Genomic DNA, 24,671 nt, shown 5'->3' on the forward strand with positions numbered 1-24,671 from the left:
TGTGAGGTAGGACTGTAGGCCGCAGCGTGACAAGGCGATGTCTAGCTATTGGCAGCAGCACGGGAGGTTGTTCTATTCTTTGGGGAGACTGAGCCTATTTTGTGAGGCACTCGTTGGAACACCTGCGTGAGTAGGAGGGAGGGAGGACACCAGGGGACAGAAGCTTTCCACCTCCCTGTCCTGCCCCCAACAACCCCACCTGATCCACTTTACTGATGACTGCCCCCTACTTGCCGAAGTTCATCAGTGAATCACTAATGGTATTACCATCACTGAATCCCCCCCCGACCAACATCCTGGGGTTTACTGTTGACCCAAAACCCAACTGGATTTGCCACATGAACACTGGCCACAATGCCACATCAGAGGCTAGGAGTACTGAGGAGATAGCTCCTTCTGACTCCTCAAAGCCTGTCCACCATCTGCAAGGCCAAAAAGTCAGGAGTGTGATGAAATGCTCCCTACTAGCCTGGATGGGTATAGCTCCAATAACACTCGAGAAGCTTGGCAAAGCATCCACGACAAAGCAGCCGCCTTGATTGACACCACATCCACAGCCATCCACTCCCTCCACCACCGGCACTGGGTAGCAGCAGTGTGTACTATCTACAAGATGTACTGCAAAAATTCACCAAAGATCCTCAGACAGCACCTTCCAAACCGACTTCCATCCAGAAGGACAAGGGCAGCTGGTACACCACCACCTTCAAATTGCCCTCTTAGCATCCTGACTTAAAAATATATCGCCGTTCCTTCACTGTTGCCAGGTCAAACTCCTGGTATCCTGTGGGTCTATTCCCAGCAGGTGGGCTGCAGCAGTTCAGGAAGGCAGCTGACCACCACCTTCTCAAGGGTGGCTCGGGACTGGTCCAGACTGGTCTCATGGGAGATCAGTAACTTTGAAGGATTTGAGTACCATTTGGGGGTGTCGGACTGGGCCCTCAGCTGTCAGGATTGGATAGCTGTCACGTGCGGTGCGCTCTCTGGGCAGTGGGTCAGAAAAGCAGTTGGGTTCCTCGAACCACTTGGAGTAATAGTTCAACCTCTCACTGTCTCTCTCTCTCTCCCTCTCTCTTGCTGCTCTCCCCACCCAGCTATCGACTCTCCATCCAACCTGCGGTTCATCTCCACCACTGCCGACAGCATCGTGTTCACATGGCAGCAGCCACGCGCCCACATCACTGGCTACATCGTCACCTACCACGCCAAGGGGCGGCCCTCGGTGGAGCTCCGCCCACGGCCACCGGCCACCTCCAACGAAGCGATGATCACAGGTAAGTGCAGTCACCACCTCCCCCCTCCTCCCTCGGCCACCAGCACCTCCTGGGATTTACTTGCCATCTCCCCTGTGTCAACCAGTGCAGACATGATGGGCCAAGTGGCCTCACTCTGTGCTCTGGCTCTGTTCTTCACGGAATGTGGGCAGAACTAGCTAGGTGAGCATTAATTGCCCATCCCCATGGGGTGGCGCAGTGGCTCAGTGGTTAGCACTGCTACCTCTCAGTGCCAGAGACCTGGGTTCAATTCTAGCCTCGGGCAACTCTCTGTGTGGAGTTTGCACGTTCTCCCCATGTCTGCGTGGGTTTCCTCCGGGTGCTCCGGTTTCCTCTCCCAGTCCAAAGATGTGCAGGTCAGGTGAATTTGCCATGCTAAATGATCCTATAGTGTTCAGGGATTGTGTAGGCTAGATGCAGCAGTCAGAGGTAAATCTGGGATAATAGGGTAGGGAAATGGGTCTGGGTGAGTTACTCTTCGGAGGGTCGATGTGGATGTTTTGGGCTGAAGGGCCTGTTTCCACACTGCAGGGATTCTGTAGTTGCCCAGAGGGTGTTTGAGAGTCAGCCACGTTTGGAGCCACATGTAGACCAGATCGGGTAAGGATGGCAGATTCCCTCCTTTCAAGGGCATTCATGAACCAGAAGCTTTTTCCAATAATGGTTGTCGTTAGATTCTTAATTTCAGGTTTCTAATGAATTCAAATTCCACCATTTGCCATGGTGGGATTTGAACCCAGCTCCCTAAGGATTAGCTGGATCTCTGGATTAATAGTCCAGCGGTAATACCGCCAGGCTATTGCCTCCCCTCATTATCTTGTGAAGTTGAATGATCGATCTCTCAGTAACCATAACAGAAGGGTGTGAGTTCACCTTGAAAATGTGTTGCTGGAAAAGCGCAGCAGGTCAGGCAGCATCCAAAGAGCAGGAGAATTGATGTTTCGGGCATGAGCCCTTCTTCAGGAATCTTCATGGATGCTGCCTGACCTGCTGCGCTTTTCCAGCAACACATTATCAGCTCTGATCTCCAGCATCTGCAGTCCTCACTTTCTCCTGTGAGTTCACGTCCCAGACCAACATTCCCGTGCAGTGTTGAGAGTGTAGCCTTTTGGCGAAGTCAGCAAACTAACACTCCTCCGGCCCTGTTGGGCTGGACTTAAGAAGATCCCAAGGTGCAATATTGCCGGGAGACTTCTACTGGAAAAGCTTTGGAGTCCCGCACCTGTTCATGTGCAGTGTGTCATGTCCCTGCCTGTGAGCCAGCAGCTGCCTGTTGGGACTCCCACTATGGCACTTGCTGGTTACACAAGGTGTGTTCGTGAAGGTGCGTTCCAGACAGTTTGAACAGCAGGCGTACACCTTTCTGATACCTCTGAGCGAGGGAGGCTCCGGGTCAGATATACTCAATAGGCAGCAGCGCCATTGGAAGCTGTATCTGCCCCACTGCCCCCAGGTGCAGGGAAGGGAGAAGGAGCAATGTTCTCGGTTCGAAAGAAAATGTATGCGGTTGAGTGTTCTTCCTCCCCCCACACAGGTCTGCAGCCTGGAACTGAGTACACCATCAACATCCGAGCTGTTCAGAATTCTCTGCAGAGTGAGCCACTGAGTGGGAAGAAGGTCACAGGTAAGTGCTCTTTACGACTTTGAGATGGAGGCTTGAGGTCCAGGTAGCGCCTTTGTGGTTGAAGACGGTCAAACCGCTTCTGACTGCAGCCTGCTAGGGTGAGAGGCTGTTGGAGGCCCACCCCAAATTAACAAGATGTCCCTCAATCACCCTGGCATTCCCTTGTCACCACTGAGGGCAGGGTTACGCAGGGACTTGCATTGCCAGCTACAGAACAGAGTGGACGCGGGGAAACTGTTTCCATTGGCAGCAGAGGCTAGGAGCTGAGGGTAAAGGGAAGACCTTTTAGAATGGAGATAAGGAGAAACTTCTTCAGCCCAGGGAGTGGTGAGTCTATGGAATCCACTGCCACATAAGGCTGCGGAGGCCAGGTCATTGACTTTATTGAAAACAGAGATAGGATACCTTCTTGATTGCCAAGGGGATCAAAGGTTGCAGAGAGAAAGCGGGAAAGTGGGGTCAAAAAACCCGTCAGCCGTGATTAAATGGCAGAGCAGAGTCGATGGGCTGAAGGTCTGCAAGACATGTCCCTGCTGGAGGCTTCCTCTCCGAGATTGGAGCCAGCTGAGGAGTTCAGCTCGGACGCCGACGTGAAGCAGAAGGTCAGAGAAAGAGCCAGCAACGTGCCAGCCTGCCCGTGCCAGCCTGCCCGTGCCAGCCTGCCCGTGCCAGCCTGCCCGGGCCACCCCCAGTCTGCCCAGTGATAACTAACCTGTGAAATGGTTCAAAGATCAAACGAGAGGTTATGGTTTTGAGTGAGTACCGACACCGTCCAGTGGCTACCAGCTCGTTTCAGTGTTGGGGCTAAAATTTAATCAGCCGTTTATTGGGCCGGAGAGATTTGGGGATAGCATGGGAAAGTGGAGATGGTGTAGAAGACCAGCCAGGATCATGGTGAGTGCTGAAGGAAGACTGCAGGGAGCTCCTGGTCAGTTCCTCCTTTCCCCTGTGCCTTTCTCTTCAGTGGATACAGTGCTGCCCTCTCATAGCTTCCTGAACAGTGGCTGAGTTCACAAGGGGAACAGGGAGGTGAGGGACAGAAAAATTCACAGCCCAATCATCCACTCCCCATATACACACACACACACACACACACACACACACACACACACACACACATCGAAGGTGCAGTGCCCCGTACCTCCAAGAAACATGCCCGACCTTTGAACTGAGCTGCAAGTGAATTGATTGAATAGTCACTTTCGAAAGGGTGTTTGATAAACGCTTAGAACAGGAAATGTTTTTAGAGTCGAAGGGAAAAAGGGCAAGGCAGTAGGGCCTCCCAGAGAAGCTTTTGCAAAGAGGCAGCAGAGGGTTGAGTGGACTCTGCTTATCGTGTGAATATAAATAAATTGGAAGATTCATTCAAATGATGTTACTCCGTGACACGTTTTATCCAGTGTGGCCGGGGGCCTGACGTGTTTAGTAAAATGGCCCGGAGTATGTGTTTTGCGTGTACAATCGTGGCTTTGAATGTTGCACTAACTTTGTATTGACCGTGTCCAGCCACCAGCTGGTTGAAGCACTGGGGCAAAAACTCGGTTTTATCTGTTTGTTAGGGCAGGAGGAGGGATTTGGGAATAGCGTGGGAATGTTTGAGAGAGTGTCTGTTTGCGTGCGCGTGTGTGTGTTCAAGGTCTGTCTGGATTTTGTTCTTGCTGTGAGGATCAGTATGTGTGCACATACGCTGGGCCCTGGCGTAGCGTCACTGCGCTGCTTAGCCTCCTGAATCCTCCGGCTTCTGTGCTCAGGCTGGGGCCAGATCTCTGCCGCTTTGTAGCGAGACCCGTGTCCTTGCCCTCCCAGCATTCGCTTCGGTCAACGGCTAGCTTTCATGAATACACCTCTCTCCACTGGGGTCAGGATGCTTCTGCATTGGGTAGAGATGCATGCTGCGTATTCAGAGGGGAGCCATCGGGGGGGCCCGGTGATTCCTACAGCTCGCTCTCCCCTGGCCGGGCCGCAGCCAGCAACAGCTTCTCATTAACCTTTAACCCGCCGATGCTCTTCTGCTTTCAAGCCCTCCTCCCGCAGCTTGCCACGCTCTCGCCATCTGTCAGCCACGAGCAGCCCGAGTACCTGGACGTTCCCTCAGTCTTCGAGCAATCCGAGTTGTCCTCAGAGACCAGGTATGACGAGGGCCGTGGTGTGCCAATTGCAGGGCTGGATGACAGGGGTCAGAGGCCACTGGTCGACAGAGACGGCAAGGACGGCCAGCCCGATGACCAGTCCTCGCAGCCGCGGCCTTCCAGACCAGTCAGGCCAGAGGACGACAGGAAGAAGACCACGCCCCCAGGCCGTGGCACCGAGGGTCCCCACAGCCAGCGCCCCATCTTCCCCATCCACTCGCACGGGGTGGAGGAGATGGAGGTCGACTTGCCCAATGGGCACGGTGGCCAACCTGACACCCAGGCGCCTGGCCAAGAGACGCGACAGCCCAAGACCATCGTCTCCTGGCAACCCAGCACCATCGCCTTGGAGTACCTGGTCACGTGCTACCCCGTGGGACAGAAGGAGAACGCTTTCCAGGTAAGTTACCTCACCCCCTCCCAGACGTGCAGTGCGCCAGTCAGCTTCCCGAGAATGGGTTGCCAGCTCTTCCCCAGTCTCTTTCCTCCCACCCCCCACGCACACGTTGGAGGTGGCAGAGGGTGGGAAGCTGGACATTTGAGGGGGAAGAAACCCATTCAACCAGAATGGGCAACCCATCTCCCAGCTGCCATAGCTGCTCCTTGACCCAGTGCAGCCAGTGTTCCTCTGAATGGGTAGGATTCTGAGACAACCCCCCAGTTCTGTCATGGGGTTACCTGGCACTTGGGCAGCCACTCTGCCACCTCCTAGGAGGCAGCTACAGCTGAGGGCTGAGAGCTGTTGCTGTCCTTCCTCTCCACACATGCCCATGCCCTTTCATTGTGAGGGTGAGGGGTTAGCCTAGTTTGCAATTCACTTCTAGAGAGAGAGAGAGAGAGAGAGAGGGTATCCTGTGGGCAACGATAAAGCACCTCAGTCAGGCAAGGACGTCCCTGGTTGAAATGGGTTTCTCTGGGTTCCCACTCACCTTTACTGACCACTTTCGCTTGGATTTACAACAGAGCAGAATGCAGCCAATCAACCCTGGAATGGCTGGAGGGGGCTGTCCTGCCCAGAATGGTGGGTACTCAGAGGTGGGGTTTGCCCGGGGTGTGGGGGAGTAAGGGACATAGTAGAACCATGGCTTCCCTGCCCAAGTCTTGAGTCACATCCCTCCCCAGGATGAACAGGCCTCGCCCAGACAAGAGCCGGGACTCGGGTGCCAGGGCTGACACAAGGCCGGGACCACAGGGTAGGCTGAAAGAGGACCCTTGCTCGCTTGAGAATCATTCATTCGTTTCTCCCCCCCCCACCCCCTAGTTCCCACACAGCATCTCCACCGCAACCCAAAACAGAGCGATAAGTTGTGTTCTCGGGGAAATAACAAGGGCATCGTCCGAATTCACCACCTTTCTTTTTATATTTAACTCTGCCATGCAGCTTCGGGTTCCGGGCACCTCCACGTACGCCGTGCTGCCCAACCTGGTGTTAGGGACACGGTACAACATCCTGGTCGAGGCTCTGGATGGGCAGGGGAAGCACAAAGTCCTGGAGGACATCATCACAGTCGGACATCCCTGTAAGTAGCGCTGGTGTGCCCCACCCCTGGGAGTAAGCCTCTGAGTGGGCGGCGATGACCCACTTAGGGGATTGACGCCCGGGGGAGTTCACTGGAGTTAATGATGCCATCAACATCAACTTGCTCCCCACTGGGCCTATCCACTCCCCTCCCTCAATCAACACCCCTCCCCAACCCACATTGCCTCAAATTGTAAATCCCTGCCCCGTTGATCACGCACCGTTGTTCAGGCCAAGGAGCTCCTCTGCTGCCCCCTCCAGGGCCTTTGTAGTGCTGCGGTTCTTTGCCAGTGCCTGCGGTGGGCAGAACTATCCAAGGGCTGTCTGGTGAGTGTGCTGTACCCTCTGGCAAGAGGCTTTGGAGGAAGGAGTGAGCAGAGGACAAATAGAACGAGAAACCCCATGACAGGAGGGACGTTTGCTCAATCACAGACCAGCGGCTGTCCGTAATCATCATGTGAATGCCAGGACCCTCCCTACTTCACCCTTTTTATTCACTTGTGAATTTGGATGTCACTGGGTAGGCCAGTATTTATTGCCTATTCCTAATTGTCCAGAGGGCAGTAAAAAGTCAGCCATATTATTGTGGGGTCTGGAATCAGATGTAGGCCAGAGTAGGGTGCCAGTTTCCCTCCCGAAAGGGCATTAGTGAACCAGACGTTTTCCAAAACTCCTAACAACCCTGCTCCCTGACAACCCTGCTCCCTGACAACCCTGCTCCCTGACAACCCTGCTCCCTGACAATGATGCCCCGTAACAACGATGCTCCCTAACAACGATGCACCCTAACAACAATGCACATAAGCACTGCACCCCCTACCCCCTCCTGCCCTCCCCCCGCCCCCCCCCCCCCCCGCCACACCTGAGAGAGAGCAGGAGCAATCAGGTGGGGGTGGTTTGTCCTGCAGAGCTGACATTAGCAGCAATCAGGCTGCAGGCCCTGGCAGTGGATGCAGAGCATGGGGCTCCCTTTGCGCTGAGGTCCTTCAGACAGGCTAAGACCACGTTGCACCTGTCGGTGCAGCCTGCCACCTGGCCCCTACACCCTCAGGCTGACTGCAGCACGCGTCTGCATGTGAGTGTGTACACCCTCAATAACCAAATATTGACAGCGACACGGTCTCCGACAACAATGGGTCAAGTCAGACAGCAACTGGAGCAGTCTTCTAATTCTTTCAGTCAATATGGATTAGCCGGGGCAGATTGGGTGAATTAACCACGAGGAAAGTAGAGGAATGGGAGGGACTGCGAGATGGTTGGGATATAAAAGGCTGCCCTTGTGGTTTGCTGATTAGGCATTCCCTCCCATTTTGACGGGATTAATCGCTTTCCCTCAGTATGATTGGCAGCTCCAAGTCCCGTATCGCTCCGGAGTTTGACTCTTTCTTCCCTGCACCAGGAGAGCAGTCATGGTACATGCCACGCTCCCTCAGGACGCAAAGTCCTCTTTGCCTCACTCGATCGTCACCCTGAGGGGTTGCTGCTGGCTTGTCTGCCCCAAGACTTCACCCCCTGAAGGGAAGGATGTTAAAATATGGCACCCCTTCGATGAATGTCAGTGCAGTTCTCCCCAAGGTGTCGATTTTTATATTTGTTATTTGCTCATCACTGTCCTGCTCGGTATCGCCTCTCTGTCTGCCAGACATTGCCCAGTGCGAATTGGCTACGAACAAAACCGTTTGTTCCCAGAAGCATTTCAGGTGGGTAATGCATCTGAAGAGGTGCTATATAAATGCAAGTTTCACTTAGTGTATATTCACCACCTCCACTGCACCCGGTTGGGGTCGCACCATCCCTTCATCAGTCCCAACAGTTCGCGTTTGCACAGCACCTTGAGGTGTCAGCAGCGTTGGGTGCGCGCACTGAACTGTGGTCGTCGCCGTCAAGGGGGGGACATGAGCATAGCAAGATCCCGCAGAACCTAACATAAGGGGGTGTGACGGTTGATGAAGTTCGCCTTTGGACAGCAGGATCAACTCCCAAGTGGGACACGAGGGAGAACCCCTTCACTCCAGTGTCACACAAGACCATCTCCATCCACCGCAGTAGACACTCAGGGCCTCAGCAGTTTAGCACCTTCTCCAGGTGACTGTACCCACCGGCAGTGCAGCACTCCCTGTGCTGGGAACGTCAGCCGGATTCGGTTCTCTGGTCCGTGACTTGGACCCATGACCGAGGAGAGAGTCTGTGTCCACTGAGCCACCATTGGGAGGGCAGTGCTTTGACTTTTAATCCTGAACGTTTAAATCAAAGGTCAAATGTTGTGAGATCTTTCCTCCTCCCTGTTGACCCTGTTGTTCCCTTTTATGTTGCAGCTCCCGACCACGGCACCCAGCTCATCCCTGATGAATCTTGCTTTGACACAGCCACAAACTCCCACTATGCCATCGGCCAGGAGTGGGAGCGAATGTCTGAGACTGGTTTCAAACTCTGGTGTAAATGCTTAGGCTATGGAAGTGGTCATATCAGGTGTGACTCAACTAGTGAGTAGTTGCCTGCACATTCTCTTCCAACCCTTCCCTCCTCTTTCCCAATTCCCTGCTCCCCCTCCCCCCTCACCCCCATGAACCTTGGCATGTTTGAGACACAGAGTTTCTGTAGAATGCGCTGAAACAGACAAGCATGACTGGGGTGCATTGGCCTGTACCCTGATGGTACCTCCCATGGCCAATGCAAGGGCACACATGACTGGAGATGACCACTTAACATGTGACCGCTGCGGTCACATGGGGAACTGCCTTGCTTTCTGCAGGTTTAGGAAACCAGGACATTGGCCATGAACCAAGACCGATTGAGGTTTGATAGACTCGCACCGGCAATTAATGGTGCCCCCGTGTCAGCAGTGATTTTGACTGAATGCGTTACCTTGTGAGGTGGCTGAGAATGGTTGAGATTTATAGCTCATTTACGCTGAGCAGAGTTTCAGTGCGTCCAAGTCAGGATGTTACCTCCCGACATTGCTGGTGAGACACTCGATGGGAATATTGCACTCGATTCTGCTGTATATGATTGACAGGGTTTGGAGAAGGCGGGTGGGACTCCAGTGATAACCAGGGTGAGCGCAATGTTGAGGCATTGGAGATGTTGGGACTGTTTTCCTTGGAGTACAGACTCAAGGTAGATTGAACCAAAGGGCTCAACACAGTGAGGCATTGCGGTAGTCAATCAGGCAACGAATTTGCACCAATGGGAGGGTCAGTGACTAGAGCGAATCTGAGGTGATTGGTGGAAGTGAGACATATTGGACCACATGTTCAGCACTGCTGCCTCACCAGCACCAGGGGCTCAGGTTCAATTCAGCCTCAGGCAACTGTCTGTGTGGAGTACGCACATTCTCCCTGTGTCTGCATTGAGTTTTCTCCCACAATCCAAAGGTCTGCAGGTTAGGCAGATTGCCCATAGTGTCCAGGGATGTGCAGGCTGGGTGGAATATCCATGGGAAATGCAGGGTTATATGGAAGGGATGGCTGGATACTCTGATGATATGGTCCAGAATTGTGGGCGGCACGGTGGTACAGTGGTTAGCACTGCTGCCTCACAGCACCTGAGACCCGGGTTCAATTCCCGCCTCAGGCGATTGACTGTGTGGAGTTTGCACGTTCTCCCCGTCTCTGCGTGGGTTTCCTCCGGGTGCTCCGGTTTCCTCCCACAGCCCAAAGATGTGCGGGTCAGGTGAATTGGCCATGCTAAATTGCCCGTAGTGTTAGGTAAGAGGTAAATGTAGGGGTATGGGTGGGTTGCGCTTTGGCGGGTCGGTGTGGACTTGTTGGGCTGAAGGGCCTGTTTCCACACTAAGTAATCTAATACACTGTAAAAGGTGCAGTCTTTGTTAATAACATAGCTGGAAGGATCAGGGGAAGGGAAACAATGCAGAGCTTTAGGAAGGATGGGATGGAACTAGTGAGTTGTTTTTGTTTCCAAAGCGTGACAGGCTGAATAGTTTTGTTGAGTGCTGGTAAGGAGTTGTCATCAGCCCCAGCCTTGTCGCAGTGCTGTTGCTGGGTTTGCCCCAGTGCTGCCCTCCAGATCTATATTGGGGGGCACTAAGTGGGCCCCTCACGTGCCAATGCAGGAGTATCAAGCAAAGCAGTTTGGAGAAAAGCAGGGGTATTCCGCACATCACTGAGCGAAACTAAAATGCAAGTCTTTCAGAGGGGAGGGTCTGCTCAGAAACCTTCAACTGGTAACTTTTGTGGAGGACCATCCACCTGCATTCACTCAGCTGGGCAAAGCAGCCTCAATTGACAGTGCTCCCGAGGTTGTGAGGGCAAGACTATAGTTATGGAGTTGAAAACTGTGTGGCATAGTCGTGCCAGGTGACAGAATTAGGTGCCTGCTGAAAGCATTAAGAACCCAGATGGAGATGAGGGAAAAGTGCTTCTGTTTTGGAGGGGAAACCCGTCTGCTGTGGTTTTGTGTGTTTCAGTAGACAAGGTTTCTGACCCTGGCCTGCCTTGTATGTAATTGCTAGTTCCCATTAGAGCTAATACTGGTGAAGCCAAGGTGAGTCGGACGGAAGTCGGTTCAGGTGAACACAGGAAGGTGGGAGTGTGGTTTTTCAATGCAGGACAAAGCGATTGGTGTTGTACCAGAAGAGGTTTGGGTATCTGTTTGGTTTTGAGTCCACCCTTGGTAATTGTTCCTCTCCTTGCCCAGAATGGTGCCACGATAATGGCATGAACTACAGAGTCGGCGAGAAATGGAACCGTCGCAGCGACAACGGCCAGGTGCTCAGCTGCACTTGCCTGGGCAACGGAAAGGGCGAGTTTAAATGTGAACCACGTAAGTAGGAGTGCCTTCAGATGGCAGAGCGGTTTATCCGTAACGGCAACGGGGCAGGCCCGAAGGATGTGTCTGAGGGGTGTGCCAGTGAGCTCGCTGCTTTCGGCACGCAGTGGTCGCATTGCCAATGCGGGCACTGCTAATGGTGGGGGTGGGGCTGTGAGGGAGGCGAGGCAGAGCTTAGGACCCTGGTGGGAACGGGACCAAGTCCAGGAGTGGGCAGGAGTCTGCACCAGCCTCTCACCGGGAGCAGCAGCATGTGTAGGGGAAGTGGAGAGGCTGGTATGAGCCCTGCAGCGGGAGTCAGCATCCCTTTTTGCCTGGAACAGAGAAAGAGTGAGAGAAAGTGAAACAAACTCTACCATTGGTCGTACGGGAAACATTATCTCACTTCTAGGCAGCTGCTTGTTGCTCAGGAACGATGCCAGTTTTCCTGTTGTGTTTTGTGTCACCAACTACCAACACACACACACACACACACCTGCCTTGTCTCTCTCTCTCTCTCTCTCTCTCTCTCTCAGGCTCAGTTAACCTTTGCGGAGGCCCTCGGTCTGATTGTTTTTATCATTGCAATTTGAGTGTTCCCGTGCATTCCTGGTTAGTCTCTGGCTTCCCACCCTCAGTAAGCTTGACAGCATCCAAATTGTTGCTGCCCATGCCTTAGCTCACACCCAAGTGCCGTCCCCCTGTCAAACTCCCCTGTGCCTGTTGTCTGGTGATAACACCTGATTGAGCAGTGCCTCCATTCTGAAATTCTCCTTTCTCGCTGCCTTACCAGTTCAGTCCTTCCCAGCCCCACACTCCCACTGGTACTCTGGTCCCGTTTACTTGCCCAACACCACCATGCCTTCACCTAACCATGCCCTTTGCCTTGTAACTCCTTCCTGAATCATCAACTTCTCTTGCCTCGTTCCAACCTCTCTACAACATGGAGCTCTGACAGCAAGGGTGATGTAGAAATGTTTCTGAGACACAGGCTGTCTGTCCAATGGCTCCACAGCAAGAACAGTAGTTGCTGGAAGCAGGTCTGGCGGCACCCGTGGAGAGAAGTCAAGAGTTAACGTTTCGGGTGGGGTAGCCCTTTTTCAGCACGAGATGATCTACAGCATCAGCGTTTCTTTGGATTTTTGTTTTAGTGTGGTCTGTGAACATTTCTGGTACTGATCATTGACTGTACTGACATCTTGTCTGTTCTGCCTGCAGACGAAGCCTCTTGCTACGATGAGGGAAACATGTACAATGTAGGGGAACAGTGGCAGAAGGAGTATCTCGGTGCTATCTGTACCTGTACTTGCTTAGGAGGACAACAGGTAACGAGAATGGGGCTTTTATTCTGCTTAGTCCTTCACCCGTGTAGAGTTTAGATTAAGAGTGTGGATGAAGAGAGACACAGCCCAAAGCATCATGGATCCTCGCCCCTCTAACTGCGAGGGTCTGTGTCGAAATCCACAGGGAACCGCCCAACCCAGGCCTGAGACTAGGCCTCATTGCAATGTTAATGGCAGTTAATGGCAAAACTGGCAGAGAGGTTACCCTCTTCCATGGTGTGTCAACTCTAACACCGTTGGTAGCACCTCTTGAGTTTGAGTGTTCAAACCCCATTCCAGAACCTTGGATTTATAATCTGGCTGTTGCTCCCAGAAAAGTACTGAGGAAGTGCGCTCCTAAGGGGATGTTGTATGAATGACTTGGGCGAACAACAGCTAACAATTGCAGGGCGTTTATTTTGTTTTGAGATTGGATTAAGAGCATGGATGAGGCATGTGGCTCCTGAGTTAGGCTTTTAATTGCAGGAAGGAGAGCTGGTTTCTATCCACTGGTGTCCTGGCTAACCCCCTCAAAATTAAAATAATCTGGATGACATGAGACAAATTGACTGCCATTTTGTGTTTTTTGTTTGGTTTTATGGGATGAGGGCATCACTGGCTAGGCCAGCATTTATTGCCCATCCCAAAGGGAATTATGAGTCAGTCACATGGCTTCGGATCTGGAGTCGCATGTAGGCCAGATCAGGTAAGGATGATGGTTTCCTTTCTTGAAGGACGTTAGATGGTTTTTTTTTAATCCCCCAACAATCAATTCATGGTCATGGTTGGAGTCTTAATCCCAGATCTTTTATTCAAATTCAAATTCTGCCGTGACCGGACCTGGGTCCCCAGAACATTACCCGGGTCTCAGGATTAACAGTCTAGCTATGAGACCACTAGGCCATGGCCTACCCAGAATCCTGTGTTACAGCAGTGATGGCACTGGTTGGAAGGTGCTTCAGGACATGGTGTGGTTGTAAAAGGTGGGCCATGGGCTAGAACCACTGATACTCCCCCACCATTACAACATCTTCATTTTAAAAGCCTTCACTTGGGGTTCAAATCCATCCATGGCCTTGCCCCTTGTCCTGCTTTTCTCTCTCTCTTGATTCCTCCAGCCCTTCCAACGCTGTGCCTGACCGAATGCTGGCCACTTACATGAGTTACGGCTGAACCAGTGGTGCCCAGTCCTTCAGCTCTGGCATCCTCCCTCACCTCAGGACCAAGACATTGGCCTTGCCACCCCACTGCCTCTTTGTGCGTCATTTAAATGCCAGCTGCCAATGCTCCTGTGAAATGTTGGCTGTGTGAAAGGTACCATATAAACGCTTCATCGGTGGGGTTGACTGTTCTGGTTACAGGGTTGGCGTTGCAGCAACTGCCACAGGCCTGGTTTCGACCCGCTGATAGAGGGAACCAGCTCCCATTCGTCTGAGTCATCATTGTCCCAACACACGCTGACGAGATACGGATCAAGAGTAAGTAGAAACCTAATATCAATGGTCGATATCACAGATGGAAACATAACGCGAAAACACTTGCACTAAGAGAAAATCAAAAATGGCATCGAACATGTGGGAATTGTTGATAAATGATCCCACTGATTCACTACAGACCCTGGGGGGACTTGCCCCTCTTCCCAGTTAATGGGCCAGGCGTGACCTCAGTCCTACTGGCTGTGCCAACAGGGAGGGCAGTTTTCAGGGCACCTGCAGGGGTTCGAGAAACCGACTCCCCACCAGCTCTACCCATAATGGGTATTGCTGGTGTGCCAAGGCCCACACGTGCCAGCGGATTCCAGAAGTGGAAGCTCTGCATTGGCGTGCCGTGTGGCCTGAGCTTAGGAGGGAATATTGCTCACTACAGCTGCCGGCTTCTGCCACCAATGCCAATGTCGTGAGGAATTTTGTTCAGAAAAACAAAGAGGTGGTGGGCTGTGCCTGTCTTCCACTTCGACACGGTGCCCAGGCAGCGTGAATACAGGCCCCTCAAGACCAGTGGGCGTCACAGGGGCTGGGCTGTTTGGTCACTCCTGATGCCCAGCGTGATTCATTTGCACGGGAACAGAATGGGAAACCGCTGGAGACATTCCGTGTGTGTGGCCGCGTCTTGTGGAGAGGGAGCTGAGTTCGGAAGCAGGGTCACCAGACCCGTGATGTTAACGCCTTGCTTTCTCTGCTGAGTCTCTCCAGCAATTTCTGACTTCCAGCACCTGCAGTTCCCCGGTTTTTCATTTTGATGGATTTCGGATTTGATTTTTTGTTACCGGATTGTTGAAAAACACAATGAGACAGTGGGCTGCCTCTGCTCTGTGGGTGAGAAGTGGGGACTGCAGATGCTGGAGATTAGAGTCAAGAGTAGAGTGGTGCTGGAAAAGCACAGTAGGCCCGACAACATCCAAGGAGCAGGAAAATCGACATTCCGGCAGGAGAACTTTCCTAATGATGGGCTCCTGCCCAAAACATCGATTTTCCTGCTCATTGGATGCTGCCCAACCTGCTCTGCTTTCTCAGCACCACTTTAGTCCTGCCTTTACTCTGTAGTTACACTCATACCCTGGAGTGCTACAGGTCTCGGATGTGCAGGGGCTGGGGATATACGTTTCTAGGCTAATTTGACTTGTGCTTTCTTCAGAAATATGACAAAAGAGTGGGCCAGTCTTGGTTACCCGATGATCAGCAGTAATGACTTGGAATTGCAACTCACTACATGGGCCGGAAACATTGGGTAGGGAGGGAGGAGTGAATGGACTCAGGCAGGCTGTAATGTTGCACTGGCAACAGCTGCGTTACAGAGCAAGCAGGTTGAATAAGCACGATCTGACATGCTCCACACAGTCAGTCTGACAGCAACTAAAAAATCCCAGCACAGCAGAGAAGTTTCCACGCCCAAAACCCTTGAGTTACACGACGTCGTTTCGCTGCACAATCCACTGTCTGCTCTGATCCCATGCGGAAGCAGCACCAGAGGGAATGTGTCGGCAAAGTTGTCGGGGAGGGGAGCTGAGGTGGTCACCGTGTCGCTCAGATCAGCTTCTTGCCCTCCGTGATGAGTAGGCCCACATCTCACTCAACGTGGGGGTCAGTGACATCTCATCAACCTCAAAACCGGCGTCACAGCAAAGTTTTGGGATGCGTTGTGTTATTGTAGCCTTGTCTAAACTTTTATAGTTGCAGCTGTTCCATAGCCTATGGTGCCAGTTACGTCTGAAGGGTCCCAGTTGAGGGACTCGAGCTAAGGGGAACGTGAGCTGACAGAGGTAGGGGCAGTCTGTCTGACTTCATGTCAGAGCCTGAGGTGCTGTCTGTAAGCTTTTTGAGGAAGTTACCAAAAAGATCGAAGGCAGAGCAGTAGATATTGTTTACTTCGACTTCAGTAACGCTTTTGACAAGGTTCCACATGACCGACTAATTAGTAAAGTTAGATTAGATTTGATTCCCTACAGTGTTAAAACAGGCCCTTCAGCCCAAACCGACCCTCCCAGGAGTAACCCACCCAGACCCATTTCCCTCTGGCTAATGTAGCTGGCACTATGGGTAATTTAGCACAGCCAATTCACTTAAACTGCACACCTTTGGATTGTGGGGGGAAACCAGAGCAAACCCACACAAGACACAGGGAGAATGTGCAAACTCCACAACACTGTTGCCCAAGGCTAGAATTGAACCAGGGACCCTGGTGCTGTGAGGCAGCAGTGCTAACCACTGAGCCACCGTGCCACCCCTTATCATGTGGGTTTCAGGGTGCACTTACCAATTGGATACAAAATTGGGATTGGTTAGCTCCGTTGGTTGGATGACTGGTTTCTGATAGAGTAACACCAACGGCATAGATTCAGTTCCCTACAACAGCAGTTGGAAGACTTCCCTTCTTGAATGGGTGGTGACCCTCAAGCTGAACTACCTCGAGCGAGAGATAAGATTGTGACGACTTTGGATACAAAATTGGCTTAATGGTAGGAGAGAGACGGTGGTAGTGGAGGGTTAGTTTTTGGATTGGAGGCCTGATACCAGCGGTGTTCCGCAGGAAACGGTGCTGCGTCCTTTGTTGTTTGTCACTTATATAAATGATTTCAGTGTGATAATACACAAAGCATGGTGAGTAAGTTTCCGGATGACACCACATTGGTGGAATAGTGGGCAGTGAAGAAAATCATCATTAAGATTACAAAGAATCTTGATCAGTGGGTCAGTGGGCTGAGGAGCGGCAGATGGAGTTTAATTTTGATAAACGCAAGGTCTTGCATTTTGCTAAAACTGGTTCTGTGCTGTATGACTCTTAAAAACAAGACCGAGGCTGTTCTGGTGGTGTCACTTTCCCAGTTGCAATAGCAGGTTTTCTAACGGTGTGCATTCTCTCCCCTCTTTCCCTTCCCTACCCCATACACAGTACATACACTGCCCGGTGGAATGCAGGAGCCAGGGAAGTTTGCTGGCTGACTCTGAGCAGTTGGAGTAAGGCGAGAGACAGCGAGAGCAGAGCTGCAGGCAACGGCTGCTTGGAATAGCAAACGGGAGCTTCCGGGATAGTGCGTGCTTAGCATGTCCGAATAATTCTTCCAGCTTCAGCACCACTGTCTCTTTTCTCTCTCTCTCTCTCTCTCTCTCTCTCTCTGTCTCACACACACACACACACTGACCCCTGCCTCCCTCTCCTCCAGCTCCTATCACAGCCTCACCTGCAAAGGGAGTGTCTGCCATGGAAAAAGTCGAAGGCAATCGAAAGACATTTTCCATTTTTGTTTGAAAGAAAAAGATATGGAGAGAATCCACCTGGGTTGGCTTCGGTGCTCGTCACCATGGAGTCCAGCCCATTAACACCACCGCACCCTCTAGCGTAAGCACCAAGTCCCACCTTCGTCCCCACCCCTTGATCCTAATCTACATCATGAAAGGATGAAATGAATGACACCGCTACTCAGTTAATTAAAAAAAAAGCACGTCCTTCTATTCCACAAATGCTGCAGGACTCTCTCCCCAAGTGTCTTAATGATCACACACTGTTGTAATTGTCTTAACTGTAATGAGCTGTTATTTATCAAAACCTTCCTCCCCCCTCCCCATGCAGTGTTTATTCTATTGTAAACCTTTTATACTGTTAACATAAATGAAGTTGGGCACTGCTGCGACACTTGTGTTGCTCGATGTTTAACGGTGTATTTTGCCGTGATCAGTGTTTATAGATGCCAGTGCTTTTTCTAACCTACGGACAGAAAATCCTCGTTTCAATAAAACTTTTACGAAAAAAAGAACATGCTGGTGCTTTCTTCACACTGTTTCAGGCTGAGGAGTGGACTGTGGGGGTACATAGTCCCCCTATTCACTGTGTTTTCAGCAAGGGACTGTAGTAGCGCCAAGACTGCGACATTTGAGCATCTGATCTGTGGTGGTACCTGTGATCCTTACAGCCCTTTATAAGCATACCTAGACTTTTAAAGTTCAAACGACCCTCTGTCTGCACTGACTCACTCCTTGACTGACTTTGAGTTGCCCATCTGAGAAACTGGAAGCATTGGAGACGACAGCTCCGAGATCGGAGAGGTTCCAGTCAGTTCTCCCTTCCCTCCACTGGAGCCCACCCCTTACCCCAGCTGGAGAGATTTAACTCTTCTGGAGTACTGTGTCTCATTCTGTTCTCCCTGTTACAGGAAGGATATTATTAAGATGGAGAGGACTCAGGAGGGATTTACCAGGATGCTACTGAGAATGGAGGGTTTGAGTTATAAAGATAGGCTAGGACATTTTTCACTCGAGGTTGAGGCACGGTAACCATACAAAGATACATAAAATAATGAGGCGAATAGATAGGCTTTTCCCTAAGGTGAGAGATTTCAAGACTGGGGACATGGTATTAAGGCGAGTAGAGGAAGATTTAAAGAAATGAGGGTTTGTTTTAAACACGAGTGGTTTAAGTATGGAACGAACTGTGGAGAAAGTGTTGGATGTAGGTGCAGTTACAATGTTTAAGAAACATTTTGATAAATAAATGAATAGATGATTGAAGGAATGTGGGTCAAACAGGCATGTGGGACTAGTTTGGGATTATGGTCAGCTTAGATTAGTTGGGCCTAAAGGCCTGTTTCTGTGTTGTGTGACTACAAATCACAAGGTGTTGGGAGTTTTCCCCATACTACACCCACAGTCACACACATTTCAACTTCCAAACCATGGTGTTTATTTGGAAAACTAAATGGAGACAACTCACTACAGCAGTGGGCATGAGCCCAAACATTTTTCCTTCTTAACATAAAATGACAGTTACTAATCTTTGGAAGGAAGGGCGTGGTACAAAAAGCAATTTTTCTTCATAGTTACGGCTCGTGATGGGTCGCACTCAGGGAACGCAAAGCCTCTAGTGGTGGAAGAGTCGCAGGTTGGTGTGGAACAGTGTTATACCCAGCTGCTCACACGCACCGACCACCACCCGGTCAGCTGCCGATCCAGACGGGGCGGCGATGAAATCAACTCCACTCTGTGTGTTTGGGGGGGTGGGGGGGGAAAGAGTGGAGAAACAACAATATTTAATAGGAAGCAGTCTATAATTGCCACTCCTCACAAAGCCCCACCTGAGGCAGCATAGTTCCTGCAAGGTTCACACCTCGGCAAGATACAATTGCCCCAGATTGAAGGTTACCCTTGCATGGAGAGAGTTAAACGGCAAAGCTTGACAGGACTCCCTTCCTAGCCCCTCCCCCTCTCTTCCACTGGTCCCTGCCACCAACTGGATTCATTCCTCCCACTGACCAACCAGGCCGTACCCTCTGCCTGTCTTCACCTATCCCCACTTCACCACCCTGGCCCCACCACCCCCTTTAGTTGCAGCTCTCCCTCCCCCAAACTGAACCTCAGTCCTCAAGAAGGGTTACACCCAGAATGTCGACTTCTCCACCTCCTGACGCTGCCTGGCTTGCTGTGTTCTTCCAGCCTCCTGCCTGTCTACTTTGGATTTCAGCATCTACAGTGTTTTTGTCTCTAACCAAGCTTCATAGGACAGAGAAACAATCCCAAAGAGCTAAAATTAAAGTGAACCATATTCGAGTCAACGGGGTTAAAGTATTCATGAGGTGTGATCTTAACTGAGTCACAAAAAGCCGAATTTGGTCCTTACTCATACCCATTACATCCCATATCCAGTGAGGATGGGGGCTGACAAAATGGCTGCTTTGTTTACTCTGCAGACAACCACCAACCACATTTAATTCTTTTCAACTGCAACTACTTTGAGAGACGCTACATCGGTGCAGGCCATCTCAAAAAAGTAATCCTAAAAATTGAGAGTAATACATTCCTTTGTGAGTTACCCCTTTTAGTGGTTTGATTGTCATGATCGTCACAGGCCTATCCAATAGTTTTTAAGCTTAACAATGGATAGTAAAGTTGATGCCACCATTTTAGGTCAGCTGTATCACACTACGAACCCATGATGTGGAGGAGCCGGAGCAGCACTCCGAAAGCTGGTGCTTCACACTACGAACAGTAGACACGAGCTAATGTGATTTTTATTAATTAAATCCAACCTGGTCCTTGAAATCCGAGCCAGAGCAATCATCATTGTTATTTCTGGAATAGTGGAAGGCTTTGCAAGCATGTTGAATGAAGATAATTGTAAGACACAACAAAGAGATTGCAGACACCCTAACCATCTCTGATTGCATTCGAATAGGCGCCATTGATGTCAATTTTCTCTGCTCAGTGCCACTGCACATGGGCCAACTTCCACAGATTCTGCAGCTACTTATGATAGTGCATCTCAAAACCCAACAGCTGAAAACACTTCCACACCCTTCATGCCTCCAGAACAAAGTTTGCCCCATTTTAGATTCAATGGCCTTCCATTATCAATTACTACAGTACAACAACATGGCTGCTTTGAAGCCCCCACAAGGTTGTTTGGCACTTGTGCTGCAACACTCGTTCCGCAAAAGCCTTTCTGCTGGCAATATCCTGACGGGAGTTTTAAATTCTGGGATCCTGGAATTTTCTCTGAGAGCCAAAACTGCGAGCCACTCCCAATAGTGGGTTGACTGACCAGTGCCTTTTTTTGACACCCTCCATTATCTCAAGTCTATTCATGAAGCAAAGCCTCATAGTCTAGGGATTGGAATCTGACCAATACCAGGCCTGCACTTCAGTGCAGGAGAGAGGAGAGGCAAGGTGAGAAAGATCAACAGTTGTCTCTGATGACCAACAACCGACGCAAGAACCAGATGTGGATTTTTTTTTACACAGATACAGTTTAGCACCCCATGGTTAACGAAGCAGGATGTTGTACAAGGACATGTTTCAGATTGGCAGCCTGTGTACTAGCTCCCGTGTGACCGGTGTAACCAGAAACCCAGTCCCCACTCTCAAGGTTTAGTCTCTCCCTGGACACTGCTCACCCTTCAGACCGGTGAGTCAATGTTAGCGGCTCTTGGGGCCAGATCCAATCCTGGGATCTGTGGACAAACATCTGCTCCTAACTCAATTGGAGTGCTCCCCAACTCCCCGCCAAATTGGGACTCCGTCAAATGCCTGACAACGTTGTTTCCATGGAGACCCAAGCGTATTCCATGCTTCCAGGTTGACCCAAATGGGTAACACTCTTTCCTGAGACATTTGAGGATGTGTGTCAGACAGCTCACCCACCTAAGCCCAGACCCGAGACCTGGTGCCTCCAATGTACCTAACATCCTCCACTCCCACAATCCCCTACACAATACAGTGGCCATATTGATTTGGTGCATGGGTCAATGATGCATTTGAAGGCTCTGTGCGTTGGGCATGGAGGATGTGACTTCCCCTCCCCCTACCTCCACAGTGGGCACAGCTGTTGACAGGGAGTGCCAGCCACTCACCTTCTTGGCACGCTCAACATTGTCACGGAACGGGAAGAAAGCATCCGAGCTCAGAGCGACGCCGCTGAGGCGGGAGATCCAGTTCTTCCGCTCAGTGTCCGAGAGTGGCTCAGGGGGCTCCTCGAACATGGCCTGCCACGCAGGCAGATCCTCCGCCTGACCGGCCCAGAAGAGAAACAAAGCAATGGACACAAGGAAAGTCAGTCAATACTGCCCCCTAGACACACAGTGGTGGAGTTAATCAATAAAGCAACTGCGCAAGCAACAGGCCCAAGCTTCAGCCTAGGCATGAACACACATGCCCCCACAACCCTACCACTTCTTAGAGTACAAAGGTTGCAAGTTCAATTCACAATCTAGAGATTTGGGGGCCGAAATCTGGGCTAACACTTCGGTGTAGCACCGAGACTGTAAAACCTGCAAGGTGCGACAGGTCTTAGACAAATGCAGGTCAGACCTTTTGCACGGGATGTGAGAAGGCAGTCCAATTCCCTGAAGGATTTACTTCATGCACTATTGAGGGGTCGGACGGGGATGAGGAGGAAGCTGCACTTTCACACACCACGATAAGCATTTGATTTCAGACCCCGACAGTGGGCAGGTTGACCTTTGACCTCTCTGCTACATTAGTCAACTTAAGGTAGGGGGAGCGATTCCTTAGAAGGTCGACCGGGGAGTGTGTGGGTGGGGGGACAGCTCCCATCTATGCAGACGGCTCTCCGAAAGCACAAACCAGACACCGCAAGCCCCCACAGAAAGGCGCGCCACTAGCTTACCTCCATTGTGCCCCCGACGTACTGGTCAATGGCGTTAGCGATCTCGGCCCGCTTGGCGCCCGCTTTGAACTTCATGGCCAGCACCTTGGGGTGGTGTCGGAGCCACCAGTGGTCAGTCTTATCCCCCGCCAGTCTGGTGCAGTGAATACGGGACTGCTGCCCTGCTCCAATGCCAACCACCTGAGATTGAGAGTCAAACAGTCAGCAGCTGGGCCCAACTAGGCCCGCAATGACCCAATCCGACACACTAACGTCAACAAGTCACAGAAACGCTACAGAGTGGAAGCAGGTCACTCGGCCCATTGAGTCCACACCAACCCTTCAAAAATCATCTCACCCAGACACCCTCTCCCCCCACCCTACTACATCCTGGACACTATGGGGAAATTCGTCACGGCCAGTCCGTGTAAACTGCACATCTTTGGACTATGGGAGGAAACCGGAGCAGCCGGAGGAAACCCACGCAGATTTGGGGAGAATATGCAAACTCCACACAGACAGTCACCCGAGGTTGGAATTGAACCTTGATTCCTGATGCTGAGAGGCAGCTGTGCTAACCACTGAGCCACCATGCCGCCCAGGGAGTGAAGAGGGACCAGTCTGGTGAGATGTTGGGCCTTGGATGACTGTCCGCGTGGGTTTCCTCCGGATGCTCCGGTTTCTTCCCACAGTCCACACAGATATGCAGGTCAGATAGGCTGGTCATGCTAAATTGCCCATAGGGTTCAGGGATGTGTAGGTTAGATGCATTAGTCAGAGGTAAATGTCGGGTTACAGGATAGTGGAATGGGGGCGGGGTCTGGGTGGGTTACTCTTCGTTGGGTACATGTGGAGATGTTGGGCTAAAGGGCCTGTTTCCACACTGTGGGGATTCTACGATCTTCTAGGAGAAAGTGAGGACTGCAGATGCTGGAGATCAGAGCTGAAAATGTGTTGCTGGAAAAGGGCAGCAGGTCAGGCAGCATCCAAGGAGCAGGAGAGTCGACGTTTCGGGCATGAGCCCTTCTTCAGGATTCTACGATCTCCCAGTATGGTGTTTTTAGATTGGAACAGGCTGGTATGGGGCAAGGGCAGCTTGGAAACCAATAAAACAAGACACCACAGAAGCGTGGTTGTGGGTGGAAGGCCATCTTGTCCATGGCGACCCAGAGACGCCCTTTCCAATCCCGTCATCCCACACACGGCCCACAGCCCTGTAGGTGGGCGGCATGGTGGCACAGTGGTTAGCACTGCTGCCTCACAGCGCCTGGAGACCCGGGTTCAATTCCTGACTCAGGCGACTGACTGTGTGGAGTTTGCACGTTCTCCCCGTGTCTGCGTGGGTTTCCTCCGGGTGCTCCGGTTTCCTCCCACAGTCCAAAGATGTGCGGGTCAGGTGAATTGGCCATTCTAATAGTGGTAAGGGGTAAGGGATAATGTAGGGGTATGGGTGGGTTGCGCTTCGGCGGGTCGGTGTGGACTTGTTGGGCCGAAGGGCCTGTTTCCACACTGTAAGTAATCTAATCTAATCTAATCTAAGGTCCCAGCACTCAGGAGGCTGTCTCTAAAAGAAAAGAATTGAGGGTCTTTCCCTCCACCATCCAATCAGGCAGTGAATTTCAGACACCCACCTACCCTCCGCCTTTAAAGGAAATGACACCACAGGGATCTCAGGTCCCTGAAGCCATTTTAATCCCTGTGCTTTGTTTAAATTGTGCCTCAGGGTCCAGTGACTGTACAATCTGCTCAACAAGGCCCAGGATGTATCAGACGTTTGCCCAGCTCATTGCCAGTCTGCCTACCTCCTAGCCCCCACTCCTCCCAAACTCGAAACAAGATCCACCCTCCACCTCCCCCGCTCCACAAAACGCCAGGGCTAAATACAGCAGTGACCTTTGACTCTGCCACACTGGTCACGTGTGATCCTTAAGAGCAGGGACTGGGGTTGGGTCTTCCCCAATGTGGTGGAGATTGGTGAGAGAGGGAGGGAGGGTAATGGGCGAGGAGCATATAGGGATCAGCAAGGTGGGGGGGAAGGTAGGTGAGAGGATCTGAGGCAGGAACTCTTGGGGGGCTGGAGAGCAGACCAGTGACTACCCAGGGGGCAGGGGCAGGAAGAGTTTTCACAGCACAGCCGGGAAAACAAGGACGCCAATTCTGAACCTGTAACCACTGGAGAGAGCATGGAAAGCAGCAGAGACGGGGCAGGATTATGGGGGTCTGAGAGCATTGGGAGACAGAGTGAGGGAACTGGGGCATTGGGAGGGGAGTTGAGGGCATTGGGAGGGGAGGGAGTTGGGGGCACTGGGAGGGGAGGGAGTTGGAGCATTGGAGGGGAAGGACATTAGGAGGGGAGGAATATTGTTTATGGGGGACGGGCATTGGGAGGGGAGGGACATTAGGAGGGGAGATGTATTGATTATGGGGGCAGGGCATTAGGGGAGG

The 24,671-nt window shown here is 51.7% G+C and overlaps 2 protein-coding genes across 3 annotated transcripts in view; one reads left to right on the plus strand and one right to left on the minus strand.

The window, feature by feature from the left end:
* LOC132817267 (fibronectin-like) overlaps nt 1-17,886 on the plus strand; it is a 94,406-nt gene extending 76,520 nt beyond the window's left edge. For both annotated transcript variants that reach the window (XM_060827643.1, XM_060827644.1), the window contains 9 exons: nt 1,095-1,274; nt 2,809-2,898; nt 5,060-5,427; nt 6,409-6,547; nt 8,862-9,029; nt 11,203-11,328; nt 12,532-12,638; nt 13,997-14,113; nt 17,025-17,886. In XM_060827643.1, the coding sequence (XP_060683626.1) occupies nt 1,095-1,274; nt 2,809-2,898; nt 5,060-5,427; nt 6,409-6,547; nt 8,862-9,029; nt 11,203-11,328; nt 12,532-12,638; nt 13,997-14,113; nt 17,025-17,093 (1,364 nt within the window). In that variant the 3' untranslated portion in view covers nt 17,094-17,886. The remainder of the gene's footprint in view (nt 1-1,094; nt 1,275-2,808; nt 2,899-5,059; nt 5,428-6,408; nt 6,548-8,861; nt 9,030-11,202; nt 11,329-12,531; nt 12,639-13,996; nt 14,114-17,024) is intronic.
* Nucleotides 17,887-18,785: 899 nt separating this feature from the next.
* atic (5-aminoimidazole-4-carboxamide ribonucleotide formyltransferase/IMP cyclohydrolase) overlaps nt 18,786-24,671 on the minus strand; it is a 37,403-nt gene continuing 31,517 nt past the window's right edge. The window contains exons 14-16 of the mRNA XM_060828097.1: nt 22,248-22,427; nt 21,472-21,627; nt 18,786-19,106 (exon numbers count right to left, since the gene is read on the minus strand). Coding sequence (XP_060684080.1) covers nt 18,987-19,106; nt 21,472-21,627; nt 22,248-22,427 — 456 coding nt within the window. The 3' untranslated portion in view covers nt 18,786-18,986. The remainder of the gene's footprint in view (nt 19,107-21,471; nt 21,628-22,247; nt 22,428-24,671) is intronic.

This window comes from Hemiscyllium ocellatum, chromosome 7 (assembly GCF_020745735.1).
Source record: "Hemiscyllium ocellatum isolate sHemOce1 chromosome 7, sHemOce1.pat.X.cur, whole genome shotgun sequence".
Classification (NCBI taxonomy): Eukaryota; Metazoa; Chordata; class Chondrichthyes; order Orectolobiformes; family Hemiscylliidae; genus Hemiscyllium; species Hemiscyllium ocellatum.